Below are 24,326 nucleotides of genomic sequence, written 5' to 3'. Positions count from 1 at the left end.
TCTTGTAGCATCTGTCTGCCTCTCCAAAGATTAATAGAGACACGGGGAAGAAAGAGTGAACCTTCGCCGGGGCTCTTAAGTGGCCTTGTTCCCCGAACCGGTAAATAAAGGATGGGAGACAGTTGTGCCAGGCGTGGAGCGAGAGAGAGTGCGGGAGGGGCGGGGGGGGGAGACGAGGGGCTAAAGCTGTTGATCATCCGCGTCTCATATACGTAATGACCCGGAGATAAAGTGGCAAAATGAGACATCTTTTGCCCACTAGTGACAAACGCAGAGGGAAGACTTTTAAAATTCTCCTCTATGGTTGAGAAGTGGGGAATGATTAAATGTTGATGGAGAAATATTGCATTGTCTCCCCGACTTACTTTCAAACAAAGCACTGACTTAACAAATTACTTCACACTCGAGAACGTAGGGAGGAGAAGCAGCGATTCGTTGGCCAAGTCTTACCTGAAGGGCCAGCAGTCATGTTGAATAATCGCAGAGGATATCTGGAGCTTTAATCATGTATGAACCCTCCGTGTCTTTGATTTATGAAGCAAAAAACGTCAAAGAAAATACTGGGTTTTTTTTTTTTTTTTTTATAGGTAAAAGCAAAGAAGGGGAGATGCTGGAGGTGGAAAGCCTTTTGACCAAAAGCAAATCCATTTGCCAGCAGGGAAAATGTGGGTGGGTGGGTAGAGAGTGAATGAGTAATGCTCTCCCATGCTAGAATAACTACCAACAGAGGTGGCCTTAAGTGAAGTATTTAACCCGCCCCAGCTGCTCTGGTGGCTCTGCTCTTTGGCCAGCAGTGGGAGATGGGTTATATAAGGCAGCAACCAGGTGCGAATATATGGAGGCGAAAAACACAGGTAGCAAAGAGACAGAGCTTGTTCACACTGAAAGAGCTTGGTGTTTTTTCTTTTTTGGAACTCCTTAAGACTTTAAACTAACAAAAACCACATTTTACTTTCTAACACCTCGGCAGCTTGTGTTTTTGTGTTCAGGCTACATTTTCTTTTCACCCCAGCACTATTTATGACTTCATCCTTCTAAACTGCTGTGGCGATTCGTTTGTATTGCAGCATTGCACTTCCTTTGTCAAACCCCTTTTTCATGTTTTTTATATCCATGTGACAGTTTGCCTCCAGCGTTGCATTTTGTTGTTCTAAGTTCCTATAAAGTGCCACTTGACACGTCAGGCACTGAGCTTTGCAACTTCTCACATCAAGAGGATTTCTGTAACCAAGCTGAAGAGCTCGATTTAACACAATTCTTGTTGATATATTATCTTTCATCACAAGTTTTACAGACATTTATCACACCAAGCAAGGAAAAAGACTTGGGTATGACACTGACAAAAGGCTCGTTTTTTTGAGAAGTAAAAACACTTGCAAAAAGAATAATCACGCTTTGATCGCATCCTCTCAAAAATACAATTTAAGGGGAAATTCTTAATTCATTGAGGTCAGAGTGATAACAATGCAGTGAATATTTCTCTCATGGATTTCATTTGATTTGCTCACTGCTGAGTCTGTTGTACACATCATTTACCAAGCGGAGTTTAGCAGCCTGATTATCTAACTGTGTGTATTTCATGATGGCTCAATGGGATGATGTGTGTTTTACATTCACAGCTTTGATGCTCAATGTGTTTCTGTGCCGGCCTCACCAGCTGAAGAGCTACAGTATATGTGCTGCTTTGTATCTTTGAATCATGCGGCATTTTGTCTCTACATAATAGTCCTTTAGATAGAAACAGAGCCGTAGCATAAGACGGAATTTGAATCAATTTCTGAGTCATCGTGGAAAATAAATGCTGCAATACATGTGCAACATTCTGCAAAAAAAAAATCTTTATTGTCCTTGATGTCTTTGAAACCCTCGTCCCATTGAATTATGGGCTTTTAAAAGTGGTAAACAGACACAAAGAGGTGCTCCATGGGGCGGCATTTTCATGAATAACTGACGCTGACATATGTGTTGTGTTCCCCAGGTTCGGTAAATCATACCTCCCTGCTCGTGCCGCTGGCAGAGGGATAACAGTTGTTAGCTACTGATGCAGCGGCCGCTTGTTGATGCCGCCTGGCATTGTTTGTTTACTCAGCCCCTCTCTCTCTCTCTGTTTGTTTGCCCACACAGCCTGGCATCAGTCATCCGGGGTCAGGTCCTCACTGGAGACGGGACGCCGCTGATCGGAGTCAACGTGTCTTTCCTGCACTACCCGGAGTACGGCTACACCATCACACGGCAGGATGGCATGTAAGGGGAGCCTCTAACGCACACACGCATCCTTTAGGTGCCACATGCGGGCGCACGTCGGTGATCCATCTGCATTTATCAAACAACTGATTTACATGTCCAAATAAACACGAGCAGTGCCTCGCAGACAGCTCAGCCTTTACGTTCAACCTTTGCTCGTGCTGTGATTTATCTGTGCCATGCGCCGCCGGCTGTCCCCGGACCAGTGTATAGGAAAAAAAAATGCAGAGAAGAAGGGCGTTCAGTAGTGGTGGGAGAGCCGTCCTGGCAGTTATCCAGAAAGCATTCAAAACAAATCGAAACAGCAGCACATTGTGCCCAAGAACAATTCCTCATGCAAATGTCACAGTGGTGGAGGCCATTTTGAACCAGGCTGTTTAAAATGCATTGAATCAGCGAGGGTAGAATCAATCTGCCCACGGTGTAGTAAAACATGGGATTACTATCTGACCTTCTCCTGCTATTACCACAGGCAGCTCCTCAATAATAGGAGTGCAAATACATACCAGACAAACGTATGTCACATATTTTACAGGAAGGGGGTCACTTAAGGTTGGAGCTATATTTTTGCAGATGCCCCACCAGAGATGGTAAACTAGGCCGTCATTCAAATTCAGCAGACAGAGGCCATGTTTATGTGTTGACGGTGTGGAATAAAAGGCTTATGAGTGGCAGAGAATTGTACAGCTGTTGTTATGAAGCACAATCCTCGGGTCCCCAGATAGCTGAGGATTAGCTGATTTCTTCAGATATTCTGCCCTGTAACTCTTCTGACAAGGAGCGTGATAAATGGTCGGGGATAATCACACTTGGTTAGCCAACAGATCCGCTCAGTATGTTAAGAAGGAGGGAGGGAGGGGGGAGGGAGGGGGCAGCATCAAAGCCTGGCCTCTTGCAGCTGTGAGCTCCCCACTGCCCAAAGTAGAGAGAGCTCGAGAAGGAAGCTGTTGTAGGTCAGCTGCACAGCTTGGCTGTTGGCGCGTGTGTCCGTGTGTGTGTGTGTGTATGCATGTGCGTGCGTGTGTGTGTCAAACCCGGGTGTGGGTGCATGCATGAGAGGTGTGCAGAAGCGTTCAAATCTGCGAGGGTGTGTGTCTTTGTGCGTGTGAATGCATGCAATGTCACCACACAGATGCTTTACCCCCTGGGTAGTGGAGCTCGCCGGATATATAGAGCAGCACTTCAAAGACTCGCCCTTCATTTCCAAATCAGTAACTTTTCCCTGAGTAATGTCGTACTAATTAAAACCAGTTCACCAGAGGAAACTCCCGAGACTCGAGACTCACAACCAAATTCAACCAGAAAGTGTCTTCTTGCGCCATGCCTGGTTAAACAAAAGTCATAAATTAGACTCAGTGAATGATAATAATATATGGAGGCTGTACGGAGGGAATACACTTGAAAGGAAAAGTTCTTCCTCTCATTGAAAAAGTATTATCATACTAAGTCTTGACATAAATATTTACTTTGCTTCTTTGGCACTTGCAGTGAAATTACGAGGAAAAAGTTTTAACAGTTCATGTTTTGTCGTCATTTTAATCCATTATGATAAAATCTCATATTAAGAGTTAATTGCCGAGATGTGGAGATGTGACAACATTTTCTACAGAGAAGTCCTGAGGGGCGAGAGGCTGCAGCAGCAGCAGCAGCAGCAGCAGCAGCAGCTGGTGCACACACACACACACACAGGTTTCAAACAAACCCTCGTTCACCTTTAACCTTCTGTTCTCGCTGCACTCCTATGAACACACTGATTCCTGGTACAATAAATGATGAAATAAACTGGTTTATTGAAAGAACTGACTTGTTTACAAATTGCCTGATCATCTCATCTGGCTGCTCCTGTAACGATGTTGCCTTGTTCTCAGATCTCAGCAATTACCTCAGTGGGTGTCACATGTCATAACTGCAAACCTGATAAATAAAACCCCGAGAAGCTTCTGTGCATGAATATAGCTGTTCATCCTATGAGTTACTTACTGTTTGTGATCATTTCTAAAAGGTTTGACCTCTTGGCCAATGGCGGTGCCTCTTTGACGCTGAGTTACGAGCGCGCCCCCTTCCCCACGCTGCACCGCACCGTGTGGCTGCCCTGGAACGTTTTCCACGTGATGGACACGGTGGTGATGAAGCGGGAGGAGAACGACATCCCCAGCTGCTACCTGACCGGCTTGTTCAGGCCCCACCCCCTCATCCTGGCCACGCCCCTCTCCACGTTGTACAAGACCTCCCCGGAGGACAGTCCCATCATCCCGGAGACCCAGGTGAGTCAGCCGTCACACACACACAGCAAGACAGCAGAGGGAGGGGACGGGGGGGCGAGGGGGGCGTCGCATTACACGGCTTTTATGGTCAATTGCAAATTTCTGCTTGTATCTGATTGTTTAGAACGGCTTTAATAATTTAACCCGTGTTTGATCCCGACATTACAAGCTGCAGTGGCGAAAAAACACAAATAGAGACTAACGATAATGCTGTTATCTTCCATTCACCATGGCTTCTCTCGCTTATTTTAAATAGAGTCAGATTTGTCTTTCAGTTTGCCTTTGAGCTTTGATTGAATTCAGGCGTCTCCCCAAATACTAAGCCATAAATTGTCTCATAGCAACACTGATAAATTCCGAGGGCACATCGCATGGAGGTTACATGCCTCAGGATTTTGGTTTGTATCCATTTGGCCCAAATCAGGGTTGAAAATCCCTAAATGCAAAATGTAACTCTGCAGCTTTTACTGTTTAAAGTGGTTAGAAAAAAAAAAGAAGAAAAAAAAGCAGATCTGGGTTACATTTGAGGGAAAAAACCCAAATTGTCTGGACATGCTTCAGCATGAGTTTAACAGCAGCCTGCAATGCAACATGGGTAAAAAGCTCTGTAATAAAAAAAGAAAAAAAAGAAAGAAAGTACATTTTCCATTATTTACCTCTTCTCACAGATTCAAATAATGAAGAATTAACTTTATGTCCATGGACTTGATTCAATTTCCATATAGACTAAGGTATTCTGTGGTTTGGCATAAGGACTCACTTTTAATATTTGGGCTACGCAACCAACAGGGAGCATGTTTTCCTGGACTCTGTGAGATATAATGACCTGTATGTATGTGTATAACCCTGCAGCAAAATAATAATTTGTTCTGACCTGAACTCTGCATCAGAAGTGCAACATATCATGTTATATATAACATCTCACAATATGCTGTAATTAGTCATCCTCTACATTAAATACCCGCAAACTCCTGTTGCTCCTGTTACTTACAGCAGGTCCACACTTCACACTGCGTATCTGGCACCAGACTGACTGCTAATTAAATTCATAGGTCCTTCATGAGCAAGTAGCCATACCAGGCAGTGACCTCAACCTGGTCTACCTGAGCTCCAGGGCAGCTGGCTACAAGCCCATCCTCAAGGTGCTCCTGACCCAGGACCGGCTCCCCTTTGGCCTGATGAAGGTGCACCTGATGGTGGCCGTCATGGGCCGTCAGTTCCAGAAGTCTTTCCCTGCCTTCCCCGACCTCTCCTACACCTTCATCTGGGATAAAACAGACGCCTACAATCAGAAGGTCTTTGGCCTGGCAGAAGCTGTGGGTGAGTTCCTGCTGTGAAGCGCCGGCTAAAGATGTTGTGTAAGCGCGGGGTCTGTGGACGGATACTCGTGCTATCTTCAGGCAGTGAACCTTGGTTGAACTTTTGAAGATTGATTTTATTTTATTTTATTTTTCTTGAAATAGAGGATTATTTAGTCAGGGAGTGCTTTTATTTCCATGTGCAATAAAGATTTAGCAGGTGGTGTGAAATCCCGAAATCCCCCAGTGAGGCATTTTTGAAGGCCACTGCTCTTTTGCTGACTTCTTTGTTTTTGCGTGTATGATATTTCAGTAGCAGTGCACCGCCTGGAATATTGCCTATGAGGCAGAGGTCTGAACAATCCAGGGGGGAGTCGATAGTCAGAATGAAAACTGATGACAAATAATTAGAGAAACCTTTGTTCGGATCATGTGCAACAATCTTCATTATGATGTTTCAAAGTAATAATTAAAGTGTCAGCTTCAGGAAGTGTTCATGTTGTCTTGTTTCTAGAGAAGTGCATGCACTTGAATTTTACAAACTTGCACAAAATGTTTTCAGAGGCTGAGGGATTATGTTAAGAAGGATGAATGTTAGAGCTCTCCAGCTTACATGCTACAGAGAAAAAAGCCCACAACCCTGGCAATTAACAGGATTCACTCAAGGCTTATGACTGCGAACATACCACAGTGCCTATGATATGTGCTGTAATGTGCTCCATGTGAGCTCTTATTGTTGAAATAATTCCTGCCTCTTTACACACTGTTTCACATTGGGTTGTTTGCATTTACACAAGATAAAACAGACAAATGAGAGGGAAGCTCATAAAAACACAAACAGCGCAGGTGAGACTCAGGAACCCCATGGGTCTGCTAAAATCATCCCAGCTGGGGGAAAATTACATCGTCAACGAGAGAGCAGCACCAGCGAGTACAAAAAAAATAACAACCGCAACGTGCGCTGAATGCGCTGAGGGCCAGGTACGGAGGTTGCAACCTTGTTCATCACAGGCATCTGCTGTCATTACTTTCAGTGTCAGTGGGGTATGAATACGAGTCCTGCCTTGATGTTGTGCTCTGGGAGAAGAGGACTGCCGTGTTACAAGGCTACGAACTGGATGCCTCCACCATGGGAGGGTGGACGTTAGACAAACACCACGTATTGGACATTCAGAACGGTAAGAACTGTTATACAGTGTGTTTTGTGTGTGTGTGCGTGTGTGTGTGTGTGTGTGTGCATTTGGGTCAGAGATACTGTAGGTGGTCTGTTAAGGTTACAGGCAGGTTGTCTTTACCCTGAATCACCGCAATAAATATCTGAATCAGAATGAAATATGGTTCGTCATCCCATCTGGAGATGATAGAGGAGAGTTTTGAAGGGCTGATCATTCACAGTAATGATAGAATAAATCAGGGAGTAAGTCACCAGGGTGCAGGGCTCACCACGATTCCACACTACTCAGCTATTTTAGGAAGAGGACAGCCTCCACGGCCTCTAGTGAAGGCTCGTGCGTTTGATGAACAGGCGTCATGTTTAATTCTTGCATTAATTCAATAAACTAAATGAATTTCTCGCTCTTACATCAATCAGAATCACTTTAATCGCCAAGTACAATAAATGGACAAGAAGTTTGTCTTTGTCGAGCCGCTGCGGAGGCGCGGCGAGGAAGAGAAACATACATAATGAAAACGTTCAGATGTAGCCGCAGCAACCGAGGCGGCGCCGGGGTTACAGTAGCAGGAGTTCACACTCGGTAATCTGGAGAATTCAGTGCTTTGTTACCAAGTGCACAGGCAGTAATATGAGTGCAATTATAAGAAGGAGGCCTCAGGGTAGTGTGCATTGTCAGTTTGCCAGGCCACTGTTTTGACATTAAACCACTCCAGCTCATAATTGTTGTTACAGTTGTCCAGTGCAATTTGTGTCGCTTTCATCCTCAAAGTAGTCAAGGTTACAGTCGAGGCCCCTCAGCATCGTCCTTAGTGTCAGAGCATGGTTTTAGTTGTTTCAGGTTTTCTTGCATTTTGATAGATAGATAGATAGATAGATAGATAGATAGATAGATAGATAGATAGATAGATAGATAGATAGATAGATAGATAGATAGATAGATAGATAGATAGATAGATAGATAGATAGATAGAGATATGGGGTTTTTATTATTGTGTCTTAAAGCCTCAGAGAGTCTGGGGATTTTCTTTGATGTTCCCTCAGTGACAGCGTCGCTGCTGAGGAGCTCGACTGGTTATGATTGATTTTTTTCTTTTCTTTTCTGTTTTGTTTTCTGATTCGACGTGGTTATTTTCATCACTGAGCAACAGAAAAGGTGAAGCAGTGCAAATGTTAGAGCTGATATAATTTGTAGATGTGGACCAGATGTTTTCAATCAACCTGTCTGTGCTTTTATTTGTTTTTCTTCCTTTTTTTTCGTCATTATGTCGTTGTTTATGCAGTTACATAACAGCTTCCGTCACCCAGTGTGTGTGGATCAGCGTGTCGATTGAACTGTCCTGAAATATTTTTTAATCAAGTCAAAGATAGTTTTCAGAGGCTGCTGCTGTGTTGTCAATTCCACCAGTTTGGAGATGAGCCGTTTCCTTTCTGTGTGCGTATGTATCAGGAGGAGGCTGCATCACATAATACACAATGATATCACCATGAACGATTTTTATAAAAACAACATCCAGCATAGCCTAGCATGCCTTTGTGCTAGCTCCCACTCTAGAGAGTCATATTAAACGCCCACACTCACTCACTCAGAGGTCGCCCCATTCACCTAGCAGGTAGGAGTATCGTGCTTTTCTGGTTCGCTCCTCTTTGCAGCGCTCTGTAGGAGATGAAATAAAGTCAATTCCCCAAAAAGCAGCCGAGATACACAAATTTAGCTCTAGGTGAGCTTTTATCAGGCAGCACGTTGGCCCTCAGTCAGCAGCTATCAACACTTGAGTGTGCATCACTACCAAGCTGCTTCTCAGTAAAAGCCTCTGCTGGTAATTACTGTGTCACAGATGCATTTATTTGCTGCGCAATGGAAAAAGATAAATCACTTTAAAATGAAATTCCATTTGTTTACTTCCAAGTGAAATGCCCGATGCCCGGAGTTCTGCAAAGGTTTGCTTCCTAAACGACACAGCGTATCATTATAAAATAGAACATAGTATTTATCACCTCTGTATGTGATTAAATAGTAGTTTATAAGGCACTAGCAGTAGGTCCAATGGGGTTGAAGAGGTTAATGAGGGTCACTGGTTTAACAGCACAACATTAAAGTGTTTGTGCGGCTAATTGTGCATGAAAATACATGGGGAAATAGACGGTGCTGATATTGAATTTGAATTGCCACATGTGAGAAATTGCCTCAATCTCGGCTGTGTTCAATACACAAGCAACACGAGCTGACCAATCACAATAACCGCGGTGGTCTCTGTGTGGTTTCTCTTCCCCGCTCACGTCTCCTCTGCAGCTGCCTGACACAGAGCGTACAATGTGAATTTGACTTTTGCCACTGTGCCTCTTCGGCCCGGTCCGTGGAGCTTTATGTAAACCTCAGGTTATTTCTGTTGCTCGACATCTTGACAAGCAGAGGAAGTCTGTTTTTAAGGAGGGATGATTTTTGTGCAACCAGATCTCTGCCTACATCTTGAATGTAGTCTTTTATAGCATCTTGCACGCACACCCACAGTTGGCAGGGGCAATAACACTCGTTCCACAATACTCGGCGGGTTTGCACAGTAAAATCATGCAGCATGTATATGAGGTCCTCTCACATCTCAGAGATTGCACAATGTGTCTTTTGTCGAATATGTTTGTGGAAAACATGTCAGAGAACCAGTTTGTGAAACGGGAGTCTTCCTTTGCTTTGTTCAGACCTTGATGCCACTTTGTCCCGCTTCTTTGTTGTTACGTTACGAGAACAGACATGGGGGCCCATCGTCGAACCCAATCTGTCAAGCCATTCACAACGAGAAGTTTGTGAAGTGCGCAGAAGAACGCTGAAATGCGCCTCCAGCTTTGACTGCTGCCGGAGCGGCTGCTTTTCATCCCACCTGTCTGAAAGTCTAGCACGCCCATCTCCAAAGCCGTCGCCCTGGCAGCATCACAGTTGGAGTTGCAGTTGTTTTGAGATGCGTTTGTGATCAACAGATAGGTGCGAGCATGTGTGATATGCTAATGTCTAGCTGCATTCCTTTATTGGATTGAGCTGTGCTGCGTGTGAGGAATTATCAGAAAATTGGATGTTACTGTGCATGAAGAATCATCATGTTGAAGGGCTGTAAGTGCACATGGAAGCACTGATGACAGAAATAAAGCAACAACCAGATGGTGTCGAGTTTTTCCCTCATGCAGTTAGTGCTGCAGCCTCCCTGAGGCTTTTTTCACACTTTTCACTTGTCCTGTTACAGCGCCGCCCCAAAAATAAATGGCGAAGTCTTGACTAAATTTAAAAGATTCAGAAATAGTTTAGCAAAACTTGTGTTGTTCGCTCTCTGACAGGAGCTTAATCAATTTCCCGAAAGGGTTTCAAACTACAATCCTATTAGCTCGACCCAAAGACAGTCAGCTCTGCCAAACTGTGAAATGGTTTTGTTAGCGACTTTGGTATGCTAGTTTATACAGTGTTCACATCAAAGTATCATAACCCTATCTGTAATCCTATCTGCCTTTGCCCTCACACATATTCATTTTTATTACCCAGGCACCCAGTTTTTCATCCACGTGCATTTTCTCAATCCGAACTGAATTATTCAGTCTTGCATTCAGCTACTTTTGGACGTTTGAGATTTATGGCCCACGTGGGTTTTTTTGGGCTGGGAATGCAGTTCGATATCCTCGGTCGGCATGAAGATGAATCCAAATATCACTGTTTGCTTTCATTGCTGCTCCAGTATTGATTTTTTAATGCTGTAAACCTTGACTAATGTCCTCACCCAACACGTTAGCGAGCGCTGGTCCTCCGCAGCTGCACAGCGGTTTAGCTCCAGACATTTGCTATCGCTCTTTGTTGTGACTCCTGCTTCATTTTCGCACCACTCCGAAAACATCTGAGGACCTTTTCTCTCATCGTTTACGGCAAAAAAAAGACCCAAGCAAAAAGCCATCTCCCTCTCTCTGCCTCCACTCCAGAGCCTGTCAAACTAGATAAGGCAAATTGCTGGTGTCTGTGCTTTAGTCATGTCCTCCTGCCCACCCTCCCCTCCTTTCTTCGTTACAAATGGATATGCACAACCCCTCCCCCCCTCCTCCACCCCCCACCCACCGCAATCTGCAGCTTGTCTCTATCTAGGGTAACAGAACTGATTCTTTATTGGACACAGGCGTAGTTCAGAAACTCACTGTCTCGGAGTGTACTTACTCCACAGCTCACACACACCCCGCACGCTGCATTTGAAGCAGTGAGATGTTTCCTGCCCACTTTTAGCCTCGATCATGGCGAATCAGTGCGAGCGCTGTGGTATCTCAGAGAACGACACAGTGCAAAGGGGAACAAAGAAGGACAGGGTGCAATTAAGACTCTCCTGCTCCTCCCCTACCAATCTCTGTACTCGCTACGTGTCACCAAGGTGACATTGCTCAGGGCGCTTCCAGTTTTTTATCAGGTATTGAGGCTCGGCCTTGCATTTGTTCCATTAATCATTCCCAAAGCTGTGATGTCGGCATTAAAGCATTTTTCTTTTCTTTTTTTCGCTACATGACTCAACTTTGTCTTTTATTAAAGAAAGAAATGATTACCTTCTGTCATGACTCTAAGAAAGGAATCAGTCGGACAAATTGTCGTCAATGAATGAATATGCATTTTCAGACGAGGTAGTAAGGTGGCCTTGTGTAATGGTTCAGAGTACTGAGGAATTATTGTTATCACTTCTACATGCGGGAGGGGGTGGGGGCGAGTACAGCAGAGCCGCCGCATATTTCTGTCATGACGACCCCTCTCGTTTTCTATTTTCAGCTTTCATTTTCTGCAATTGAAAATGGCCTTCATGTTTCCTCATCGTCTCCACGGTCACAGTCACTATCATTTCTTTTTAATACACTTTTATATTTTGATTTGTTTTTCAATGTCTTCCCCGTAAGTATTTGGAGAATTCCCCGCTACTTTCGGAGCCTAACTGTGTCTGAGTGGTTAATAACGTGGTAAATGCTGCGTGACATTCAGTTACATTATATTATGGGCTGTGTGATTGCTGGATGGAGCAGTATCAGAGTCATCTTGGAGTATGGGAGACAACAGATTCTCAGACTTTCTAAAAAGCCTCTTTCCCACTCTGCCAAGTGAAACAGTGATTTTTCTCTCCTTCTCTAACTTTTTCCCAACTTCTATCCAAAACTCAAAGACGCCTACGCACATTAATTTACCAATCAATGAGCAGACACGTCCCTAATGGTTGATCCATTCAGCTGCCACACTTATACCCAGACTTCAGGTCTCCTCTGCAAAATCTGTTGAGGGAGCATCAGTTTGTCTGAGTCTGTGTAGAAAAACAAAACTTTTTCTTTTCTTTTTTAAAAAAATATAAATTGTATTTCTGCTTATCGCAGAAAGCTGTTGTGAGCTGAGATAAGCAGAAATATTTTAAAAATATGTATACATATCTTTAAAGGCTCTGAAGCCATTTGAGTCTGGTCACTGTTGGAGTCCTCCTCTCTCAGGCCTGGGGCGCCGGATAGTCAGACACCAAATTCCCATCAGAGCAGCTCTCCAGCTGAGACATCACAAGCTTGATCCTCGCAACAATCATCAGCAGTAATGTGTCATGACCAAGTGTCCTTGAGGGAAGAAAACTGAACCTTAATCTTGCTCACTCACTCCACAGTTTGCTCCACACAGGAGTGGCCCAAGTTGTGCACGTCTGAAGAAATCAAAGTGAAAGAGTAGAGTGTCTCTGCTAAGTGAGGACTGATCACGGGGGGTAGCTGATGATTGATTAGTCTATTTAATCCATTCCATTATGCTGTCTAATAGCCTATGGTAAGACTTGTGTGTACAGTAAACTGTGATGGAAGTGTAAATAGAGAGGTCCACGGCAGCGTGCCAAAATGACCTCAGCATTCATGTTTTTTTCTTTAAAGCTGAACGCCAGCCAAACAGCTAGATGCCTGCACCGCTCTAACTGATCCATGTCCTACACACTGCATTAGGCTCGTGGATATGAGAAGCATCTTTGTCTTTCCCAGAGAATGTTAAGGAGCTATTACACAAACAGACATTAAAATTCTGGTCAGTGTACGCAGCTTATTTGTTATTTGTAGCTGTGTTTTCTGGGTGCAATGTAAACCTTCCAGCTCTGCTCAGAGTTTTCATCGCGCTGTGTGTTTCATTCATTTAGCAGACGCATGGATCACAGATCAATTAAAGTCCCAAGGTCGAGCATTTGATGGCGTCACGCATAAAGCCGTCCCCCGGACCTATTTGTCTTTGTTAGAGGCTCATGTATAGCGCTCTCGGATACAAAAGACGGATTGGTCAGATCGTCCTGTCAAGAGTCTCGCCAGACCGTGGCTTCATTTGAATTTGCCCTTCAATCAATTAAATCAATGAGAGGAACTAATCAGAGGAAAGGACGAGCAGCATGGCCGCATGCTTGATTTCACATACATCGAGGTTTATGGGGGCTTACGGGATAACGTCGTGGGGGAACGACATTATGTGGACATTCAGTGGAGTCATAGATCCACTAATTAGGACAGAGGCAGTGTGAACTCAAACAAGTTGCTGCATGTGAATAATTAAGTGCTTCTAGCATGCACTGGTTCCCTTTGATGTGTTTTCCTCTTTGAAGAGAGTCCCACTATATACCCCCCTAAAAAAAAAGAGAGCCAGCAAGTTCTCAGTGAAATGCAGGCACCATTATAAGGGGGGAGGTACACTGCACTGTATTTATGTTCACCACCTCTCTGTGACCCGAGGAAGAGAGAGGCTAGCTGTCAAGTGAAAAGAACATTATTTTAGATCAAATATACTTCGGCTTTGTGGAGGGTGGAGCAGTTCTGTAATAATGCATGTTACTGAATTATTAGGGGATATCAGCTAAATTGATAGTCAGCTGGTTGCCTCTGTGCTGCCAGCTGCTGCACTCTAGATTTGTTTTTGTAAAAGTTATTATGAGCCAAATCGAACGCGGGAAATATACATAACAAACTTTTTTTTTTTGTGACAAAATACCTCCTAGTTAGGACCAAAGGAAAAACGGTATAGTAAGGCTGGTTTTGCTTCTGCTTCCAAGTTGTGAAATTGCATCAAGACTGCAAGAAGTGGAGTCAGCTCTTTCACACTTTGGGTGTAAAGAACATTTTCAAATATATATCTCGCTGCATCCTGGCATATAAAGCTAAATAAGCCAAAAATGTCTTCCTTTATATATATATTTACTTAAAATTTTCTAAGGTTTTTTTGTGTAATTAATTTAAATGGGCAAGTGTAATGTTTCTTGCCATTTCTTTTTGTCCTTTGTTTTAAAAAAGACAGCTTGACGCTTGACATTTTTGGTCAAAATATGTTGTAAAAGCTTTTCTGAGTTGTGGAGCGGTGTTTAGCTCAGTTGGTAGAGAAGCCGGCCCCATGTGTTGAAGCTACAGTCCTCACTACAGGCAGCCCCGGTTTGAATCCCGCATTGAGCGGCCCTTTCCTGCATGTCACCCACCCCCCTTTGCTTCCCCATTTCCTGTCTCTCTCTCAACTGTGCTTTCCACTAAAGGCAAAAAAACATACAGTATATATATATATATGCTTTTAAAAAAGCCTTTCTGAGTTGTAGACTATGTACTGTTGGTGTGTTAGCTCAGCCTCGCAACACAGAAAGTAGAAGAAAAAAAACCACATTATTACAACAAACACCACTGTTACTTGTCACTTTAATATTTGTTTGTGAACGGATTAAAAAAATCACATACTGTGCACTAATTAGGTACGTTTTTGTTTACTGTAACCTTGAACAGAGTCACTTTAGCTTCATGCTAAACTAAGCTAATTGCCTCCTGGCTCCAACTATTGTTAACAGGCAGGCATGAGAGAGGAGTAGATTCTCTCATCTGACTCTGTACAAGACAGCAAATTAGTTCATTATCCAAAATGTCAAACCTCTCCTTTAATGTGTGTGTGTGTGTGCATCATTGAACACATAGCTACATTTCTGTAAATTCAGTATAGACTATTTTAACTTCAGCTGAGTCTGTCATAGAAAAGTAGAGCGTCTTTTAAAATAAAGCCTACATAATGAGCCCATTATCTGTGTCCACTGACAAAAACGTATCATGCGTTTACATTTAACTGCGGTTTTGTCTCCCAGGCATTCTGTACAAAGGCAGCGGGGAGAACCAGTTCATCTCACTCCAGCCCCCTGTGATCTCCACTGTCATGGGGAACGGCAGACGCAGAAGCATCTCATGTCCCAGCTGCAACGGACAGGCCCAGGGCAACAAGCTGCTGGCGCCCGTGGCCCTGGCATGGGGCATCGATGGAAGTCTGTATGTTGGAGATTTCAACTACATCCGCCGCATCTACCCAACTGGCAATGTCACAAGTATCATGGAGCTTAGGTAAGAGTGAGGTTTTCTTTTTTTTTTTAAGGTGTAATTAAACTTTGGTATAAATGTGTTTTTGTGTTACCAGATGGCTCTTTTAAGCTTGAACCTTGTGATTTTTCAAAACTATTTCTTGCATATCATGCAGAATACTGTCATTAATGCTAGGACACCTCAATGTGACAGAATAGACTTAGGAAAAAAAGAAAAAGAAAACTGACCTTCTTCTTATTTTTACATTTAGTCCTCGGCGCTGTGAGAGAAACTGAAATGACACAGTGAACTGACTTCCCCTCGCACACATCTTTCCCCCACCCACAGAAATTTGAAATCTTTTCCCCATCCATCTCCATAATTAGGAAAGACATCCTGTCTTCAGCGTGTAATTGGGATGATTTACACCCTCATGCCAAGTTGGCTTCTCTCAGCAGTGACTCTGATTCGGCCAGTTGGCTTATTTCAAAGTAGCAGGTGTTGATTAAATGTACATTGGGCTATCATCCTACATGAGACACATAGATGACAAACATATGAAGACTGCCTTGAAAGGACAAAGGTCACAGCGCTGTTGGCGGGCAGCTGCGTGCCAAGCGATGGGAAAGTTAAGTGTTAAGATTATGAGGCAGGATCTTCATTGGAAAAAAAAACAACTGAAGTGAGTGGGAACACATTCGTACCTGTATGACGGGACGGTCAGGGGTGCTGCTGCAGAGGAGCATGCATGCTCAGCAACTCTTTCCTAGATAAACACAAGGAAGTGGTTGGTGTCTCCAAGCAGCTATTTTACTATGTTTACAAGAAAAGAAGCAAAACACTACAATGAAAACATTGTGGTGTTCGCCACATTGAATTTAGTCTCGCATAAAAGACACACTGAGGACAATTTTAACGCTTATTAGACAGCAGTTGAAATACAGATTTAGATCAATACAGTTGAATAAGCACAAGTCTCACTTGATGTTGGTCTCTCTCAAACATTTAAAGACCAAAGCGGCCTCAGTGCTTGGTATGTATGATGCACGCTTCCTGTACAAGAGCCCAAATACTCCATATGGGATTCTCTGAACCTCTTTCAACATGCTGTTTGCGTAAAATCATCATTTAGAGTCTGGCTTCAGTGGCCAACGTAACAAGTGGCAGAATCAATACTTCAATATGAGTGGTCAAATTGAGGAAAGCAGTGGCGATGCAGGAGGAGGCTTTATGGAGACTTTGTGGTTTGTAACTCTCAGCCACAGTCCACCCTCTCTCCGCTTCCTGACAAACAGATGCTGCCTCATCCTCAGGTGGCTGGGTTTGTTTTTCAAGGGAATATTTTTGACTTTCTGAGTTTCAGCTGTGTTGTTTTTTTTCCCCCCAACTAGACATAGTAAGGTGAACAAAAAATGCCTTTGTGTTTTTTAACTAAAGTTTGAGACCTTGTTAGAGAAACCTTTGCTTTTTTTCCACATGGTTTCAATAAGAAATAAAAATGTAAAAAGAAGTCAAACCTTGACTAAGATGCCACACAGACAAACAACAACCTTGAGAAGTAAAAGTTTAAGATTGACCAATTTCCTTCTTCTTGATTCTTCTTCCTCTTCCTCTCTTCCTGCTCACTATGTTCCCTGTCGTAGAAATAAAGACTTCAGGCACAGGTGGGTGGCTCACCTAACTGCATGTTTTCTTTCTGCTTTTCCTACACCATCATCATCATCATCATCTGTATCATCCTTTTTTTATATAAACATATGAGTAACTCTTCCTTTTTACATTCACCTTTAGCACCAGTGATTACTATGTGTAATTACAGAAAAGCCAATTATAGCTTGATTACATCAACAAGAAGAATGAGTGCATGGTCTTCAGGAAGTGCAACTGTGCAGTGTGATTGTTGATGAAATAGTTAAAGAGTTTAGTTTTTAAAAAATCAAGTAATTCATATCTTTAAAAAAAAAAATGCTGAAATGAACAGAAACCACGTTTACTGTATGTATACATAAAAATGCAGTCTTAGGACGACAGTGCCGCAATTAACAGAACCATTGTGAGGCTCATAATTACATTTCCAGTGATGGTGTTTGGCAGATGCTCTTAGCCGCGGGGGCTTCCACAACTGCTTTGTATTCATAATTAAGACGACAGCATCAGATCAAGTGACTATGCAGATTGGTGGCAATTAGGTTGTCTCAGTGATTAACTTGACCATAAGTGCCAGAGGTGCTCTGCACACAGCAAACTGGAACAATTTTATTAAGTTGCCTATCAAGGTGTTGCCGCTGGTGTGACAAAAAGATGATGTGATATAGGCATGTTCCTGTTGTATGGATTTAAAAATCAACACCATTTGTCCCGTGTGACTGCCTAAAGCAATAAATCCTCCAACCCACTCCCCTCTTTAACTGCAGAATCCATTGTCTCCATTCCAGCAGTATCAATATGTATTGTTTTGATCATTGTCTGAGTATTTGAGAATATTTTCTTTCTCTGAAAGCGTCATTGACCCTCAGAGAAAATACATAAAACCTCCCAGTGCAGTGAAGTGCAACAGGATTAGTCGTGAGTCACCGGAAAAAAAGTTGACATGTCTGCTGATAGAGCATGAATGACCACAGCGGTGCAGGTCACTGTCAGCCCATGTGACTTTTGCTTATTTTTTTTGCGTTTGTTTGTGTGAATCGACAGTAGATCTTTTTTGTTTGGTTTCCCTGCGGTCCAAGATAAAGGAAACAAACAACACACGTGCACAGTTTTGTGTTGATTTAGGATCTACATGTAAGGATACAATAGCATAAGAAAAGAAAAGGCCTGAACTTTACTTCTCCAAGCGACAGATGAACAAATAAAACGACCTTCACAAAGCTGTTTTCCTTTCTACTCATGTAGGAAGACTTGTGTGTAATGTATACGTTTCATCCCTTGAGAGAAATGTTGAAGTGCAGCTCTGCAGATACGCCATTCAGCTGCAGACGCCTCGGTGCTGTCAGCTGATTGTCCTCGCTCTGCTATACAGTATAGGGTAACAACAAGGTCTTCAACTTATTATGAGCTGCCAAAGGAAGACAGCAAAGGGGAGCGTAGACACAGGACTGATGCGTGAGAGCTGGAGCAAGCTGATGTGTAGTATAGGGCTGCTGGATGGATCCTGGATCCAGTCGGAGGCTTCTGATTGCCTGCTAACGGCAGCAATTAGGACGCTGCGATCAGTCTAATCAAGGGATGATGAGCACCTGGACCACAAGACGGTCACAACCTGATCAGCCGGTCAAATGGCAGTGGTTTAGTTTGTGTTGGAGCTGCCAACCGGTCAATTTAGTGGCATAGTTTGAGCTATTGTTTTGAACCGAAGAGGTAAACAACATATAAGATATAAGACCTTGTAGCAAAGCCTTAAAATTCACCATAAAACTTGTAAGCACCATACTAACATCAGAAGCTTCACAAAGGTTTTATTTATTGCAGCGGTGTTTTATAAGACTACATAATGTCATACAGGTGTTTAATTTACTGTGTCCATCCCCCCTGCAGGGTGACTGTAAAAGAAAGGGAAGGGTTACTCGTGTGCGTCAGGCTGGAATCTTTCGAGGAACTTGATAGCAGCCGCCTATTTTTGGGGCATTTACTTTGACTCATAAAAGCTGTCATGTTTTTATGACTCCATCTTCATCATTTTATAAAGATGTTTCATTGCCACATTTATTTTGCCATCACATTATCCCACTTCCAAAGCCAACCGGTATTGACTCAGGTACCATTAAGCTTGAGTATGACCAGAGAAGCCATGTTTACGACTGCACTGTAAAGCGAAGCTGTTTTTCATGTTAACAGCCACTGTTTTGAGTTCCTTAATGACACTTAGGCAACTGCAATGCATCAACTCTGCCCTGATGGAAAAGACTAATTCAGTAGCTTGTCAGCGTTTTGAATTGTTTTTAAAGGGGGGAAAAATTATAGTTTAATTGGTTTTTCTTCAAATCTAAGCATCAGTCAGTCGTGTGTTGTGGAATCAAACGTTTCCGAAGGGGTTAAGATTCATTATGAGATTCATTATGCAATGCCATTAGTAGTTGCACTTTGTTAACATAAGCCAGTCAGTTCTGTAACTCCCAGAGGCTTCCCCTCATAGGGGAGTGATAACAACCGCAATGACCTGGCACACAAGTTGTCATTTCTGCTTTGCAGTGGCATCCTGTTAAATTCTGTTTGACTTCCATCTTTTTCAACCTTCTCTGTCTTCCACTTGTTCTTTCCCTCAAAGCCTTTTGCCCTTTTTTCTCCTGCTGTGGAAATTTTCATCATCTTTTCGCCACATTAAAAAACAGGCATTATTTTCTTCGGCGGTTCATCCTAAGGTTATTTTAAGCAGCAATTGGGCCTTGGGGAGAAAAGAAAAACTAGTTACTCGCTACAGAAAATGACATTCTTAATGACAGCTTAACTCCACAAAAACACCCCGATCGAACATTGGCATTAATTTACTCTCGCCTCTTTAGATGCAATTAAAACAGAAAGACGTGAGTCTGGAGAAGGTTCTTCAATTACATCACACTCAGAATAATGTATGCAAGATTGATATTAATCTGTAAACAAACACAGCCGTCTACACTCCCCTGAATGTGTGAATCGAGGAAATAAAATTAACAAATCAAACTACTTTAATGCACACTGTGTACAATATTTGCTGAAGGGAGATTACATGGAAGGTACTGATAAAATTCTTGACGAAATGTGTTATTCAGGTGGAAAATCAGGTTAAATTTCATCAGGAGTCATTTAGGGTGAACAGATTAGTTTCAGGTGTTTTGGAAAGATTTAGAGATTATTGCATTAGATCACATTTTATGGGTAAATTAGCACCATCACAATTAAAGCAGTGTTTAGCTGTACTTTAGTGGTTATTTAAAGAAAAACTGTGTGTCTCTGGTGACAGTATATAAACCAGCTATTGTCTTGCATGCAGTAACAACCCAGCACACCGGTATTACCTGACAACCCACCCAGTAACGGGCCAGCTCTACGTGTCGGACACAAACTCCCGGAGGATCTACAGACCCAAAATCTTAACCGGCACCAAGGACCTGCAGTCGAACACGGAGGTGATGGCAGGCACCGGTGAACACTGTCTGCCCTTTGATGAGAACCACTGCGGGGACGGAGGCAAAGCTCCAGAGGCGTCTCTCACTGGACCCAAAGGTATCGTTAAGAGCTGATGAAGGTGCTGAAGTCAAACGGAGGGGGCGGAAATAGCTGATGGGTTCCTCGGCCTGGAGCAGCAAGTGTTAGATTTAAATTCATGTGTTCGTTAAATCCAGGCTCTGCTCCAACTCAGAGTAATGATTCGAATGGTTTGATTTATTTCAATGTAATTACTGATGACTGGTTTTAATGAACAGATAGTTGTTGTGGTTCATGTTGAGAAGTGAAAGGACACAGGACTGGCAGCCAAGAAAAAAAAAAAAAAAATCAGACGTTGTTGCAGCTGCTGCCTGTCAAAAAGTTGTTGTTTTAACCTTCCAGAAACACGATGAATAATTCATTTGACGTGATTGGATATTCCTGTAAATATCATTCAAAATTTACACTTGATTGTTCTCAAAGTGGCGATTGTGAAAGTGAAGTGTGAAAGCGACAGCCGTCCACACGTCGACGGCCACCGCGCACAACCTGTTGTCCGCATTTAAACGGCAGCGTGACCGTTTGTGCTTGGATTGCTCTTCACTCTTCCACAAAATCTTCTGGATGAAAAAGCTAAGATGAATTGTTTTGCGCCGGTTTGTCTGCCCCTGCTCCGAATGCCAACCGCAAGCAGCTCAGCTTCAGCTGGGTGATAGAGGCTTGAGTGAAGGCAATCTGAGGGAGCGACTCTTAATGATTGAGTGGGTGGAAGCCGAGACCAGGGAAGAAACAGCAGATGGCTTCTCTTTTTTTTTTCTTTCCCTCTGCTCTCAGACATTTGGTGAACTCTGCTCAAATGTGACACTTTTCATCTGTCTGCGAATCTCAGACTGTCAAATAGCCAGCTCCCAAGGATTCACCGTGGGCTCCCTCGGCTCGTCAATGTTTTAGCAGAAAGCAATCTTGTGCAGACCTAGCCACAGGTCAAACCAAACCACTCACCTTCCATAGAGGCTTTTAAAGACTTCATTGAAAAAGAAGCTACACGCTCTGGAGGTAAAACTGTACTTAATGCTGATTCAGAGCATTTAAAAAAAAAAAAAAAAAAAAACTCTCCACAAACTAAGGCACAGGTTTTCACTATGTTATACTACAATACTACACATACACATACATACATGTACATGGTCCTTTAAACCGGAGTCATTTTCGACTGATATCCAAAGCCACATTGTGTTAAAAACCAATGTGGAGAATGAAAAGTACTTCTCACTGCATGTAACTCCACTAACTCCACACTGGCTTGGCTGCACCTTACAACTCTGAGCTGACACTCAATCATTGAGACAATTTAGTCCACAGTTGTCACCATGGCAACTGTCTGTCTTTCACCCCTTTCATCTAAAATTGGCCGAAGCTGTCATTTCCGCTCCCTCGCTCATTCATTTCTCAAATGGTGTGCAGATTGTTGATGATTGCCACTGTCGGGGGAAAAAAGAAATGTCCCAAACGCACCACTCATTGACACCCCCACTTCACCAAAGTCTGTTTTTGGAGAGAGGGAGGTTACAAGACGTAGCGAGTGCACATATATATACGGTATGAATACAGCCTTTCCCACTTCTGCCTGAGAAATTATTTAATACCAGAAAAGCAGCCTGTGAATTATTGATGGGTGTGCTTTTTGCAGTGACCTGAATAATGGGAAGGCAAGCTTGACACATGTATCCATCGTGTTCTGTCCACTGAGTCATGCAAGCAGAGATGCCGCATATCTACCATGTTGCCCTGTTATCACAGCTCTTTTTTTCCCTCCCTCTCTCTCTCTCTTTCTCTCGCTTCTTTTCTTCTTTCCTCTCACCCTCCCTCCCTCTCTTTTATGTGATGTCAACAGGCATCGCCGTGGACAAGAATGGCCTGATTTATTTTGTCGATGGCACCACAATCCGTAAGGTGGACCAGAACGGCATCATCTCCACTTTCCTCGGTTCCAATGACCTGACGTCGGCTCGACCTCTGACCTGTGACAACAGCATGGACATCAATCAGGTGACTTAAGACGCTCACGCACACCGCCCGTGTGCTCACTTGTCACATGTCATAGCGCCACCCGGTGGCCCCGCCCCTCTGACCCCTTTTCTCTGTTTGCTCACCTATGACTCATCTGATAATGCAGCCTTACATAACTGCATATATATTACATATATATTTCATTTTTTCCATGAGTGATAATCTTTCAGCGGCAACTGGTTTCTGAGTGAGAACGAGACATGCCAAGGCATTTTTTAGAATTTACCTTCCTTCACTGCACTTGGTAAAAGAGCTTTTTAGCATGCTGCTCCCGCTGCCGAGAGCCCTCTGCAATTAAATTTAAAATTGCAAAAACTGCTCTCTTTCTGAGAATCTAAATCATCGCAGCAGAAATTGTGCGCCCTCTCTTCTGGCTGCTATTTGCGGGGAATATTAGAACAGCTTTAGTGTAATTCATCCATTGTTTGAGAGCATGAGATTCTGACTTCTGACTTATTTATATTGACTGTCTCAGACTAGCCCTAGGTTTGTTTCTTAAGTACCTCTTCAGCTTGTCTCAAGGATGTGGACTTAATGGCATTTCATTTTCATTCCAGGTTTTATAATCACATTTTAGTTCAATTCAGATCCTGTGAGATATTCTGTGTTATCTGCTTTATGTTTTTAGTCTGTAATATTGTTATTGGTCCGCACCCAGCCAAGGACATCTCATTGACGATTTCCTGGTTAAATAAGTGTTTAATGAAATTCAGGCATTTAACTGACAGATCTTATCCAGAGAAACGTACAGTGACATTAGTGGAATAAGCTCCAATTCCTAGAACAGCAATGAAATTGTTGTAAGGTGCCTGGTGAAGAGAAAATAGAGACGAAGGAAATGTGTCCCCTTCTTTTTTTTCTCTCTCTCTCTCTCTCTCTCTCTCTCTCTCGCTCTCAATTCAACTCTCTGCAACAGCAGAGCGCTTTCCCTGAAAGTATTTGCTGCAAAATATCTGCTAGGAGGAGAATGTGATTTAGGCAGGAAGTGGAGACATGGAGTGTTTATTGAAAAGATGAGTTTTCAGGTCACAGCAGAGGATGTGGAGGGAAGAATAATTACTCAGTTTGTGGGGCTTGTTTTGATGTGTGGCTGAAGCTGAATTAGCGTTTAGCGTTTTCACTGGAAATTCTCAGCATTGAGGACTCTTAGACCAGACATGATAATGAAGCAGCACTCCGTAGCCAATTCTGCTGCTCATAAAACATCTTCTTGTGCAGGACCTGACGACAGCCACCTTTTGTCCAACACAATTTACCATCTACCTGCAAATGAGGCAACATAAAAAAACATCAACCCCCGCCCCAAACCTGTAGGTTGTATCATTACAATGCAGTGACATTTCTCCCAAAGTAGGAGTGCAGCTTGAATTCTCTCCCTCGGTTTTCAGATCTGGTATAAGATGAATAATGAAGAAAAATAAAAATCCAAAAATGTTTTTTAACATGTGACAGTGGAAGCTTTCGCAAGCTTTAGTCTGGCTCTTGCTTCTGCAGAGTGAAAGTGAAAAAGTGAATTTTTAAGCATATTGATGGTTGAGAATGAAATTGCTGCAGGATTGGTTCTCTCACCTCATACATGTATGCACCAGACATAAGAATGTGTTCTTTTTTTCAACTTTTTTGTGTTTTGTTTTTTAAACCAACCAATTTACATTTTAATTAGATTTCTAATGTTCTAATGCAGATCAGCTTGCAAAAAGAAATAGTACAAACAAAGCACTTAGTAGATAGGAAGCACTGCCACAGTCAAAACCAGTGACCCTGACAGCAGATATCAAATATCCTTGTGTCCTTTTCCAGAGATAAGATAACAATGGAAATGCATTAAAAGGAAAA

At 42.9% G+C, this 24,326-nt stretch overlaps 1 protein-coding gene and 1 long non-coding RNA gene across 2 annotated transcripts in view; one reads left to right on the top strand and one right to left on the bottom strand.

Annotated features, from left to right (window-relative positions):
- LOC310992479 overlaps nt 1-24,326 on the bottom strand; it is a 49,155-nt gene that overhangs the window by 7,575 nt on the left and 17,254 nt on the right. The window contains exon 3 of the long non-coding RNA XR_014595688.1: nt 16,004-16,065. This is a non-coding gene — a long non-coding RNA (uncharacterized lncRNA). The remainder of the gene's footprint in view (nt 1-16,003; nt 16,066-24,326) is intronic.
- LOC310992478 (teneurin-3) overlaps nt 1-24,326 on the top strand; it is a 123,339-nt gene that overhangs the window by 87,510 nt on the left and 11,503 nt on the right. Inside the window, exons 14-21 of the mRNA XM_083980542.1 lie at nt 2,125-2,244; nt 4,247-4,508; nt 5,561-5,828; nt 6,841-6,984; nt 15,092-15,341; nt 16,943-16,963; nt 20,266-20,498; nt 22,315-22,469. Of these exons, the coding sequence (XP_083836668.1) occupies nt 2,125-2,244; nt 4,247-4,508; nt 5,561-5,828; nt 6,841-6,984; nt 15,092-15,341; nt 16,943-16,963; nt 20,266-20,498; nt 22,315-22,469 (1,453 nt within the window). The remainder of the gene's footprint in view (nt 1-2,124; nt 2,245-4,246; nt 4,509-5,560; nt 5,829-6,840; nt 6,985-15,091; nt 15,342-16,942; nt 16,964-20,265; nt 20,499-22,314; nt 22,470-24,326) is intronic.

Source organism: Trachurus trachurus (assembly GCF_905171665.1).
Source record: "Trachurus trachurus genome assembly, chromosome: 10".
NCBI lineage: Eukaryota > Metazoa > Chordata > Actinopteri > Carangiformes > Carangidae > Trachurus > Trachurus trachurus.
The sequence above is the reverse complement of the archived record's forward strand: the minus strand, read 5'-3'. Positions and strand labels throughout refer to the sequence as shown.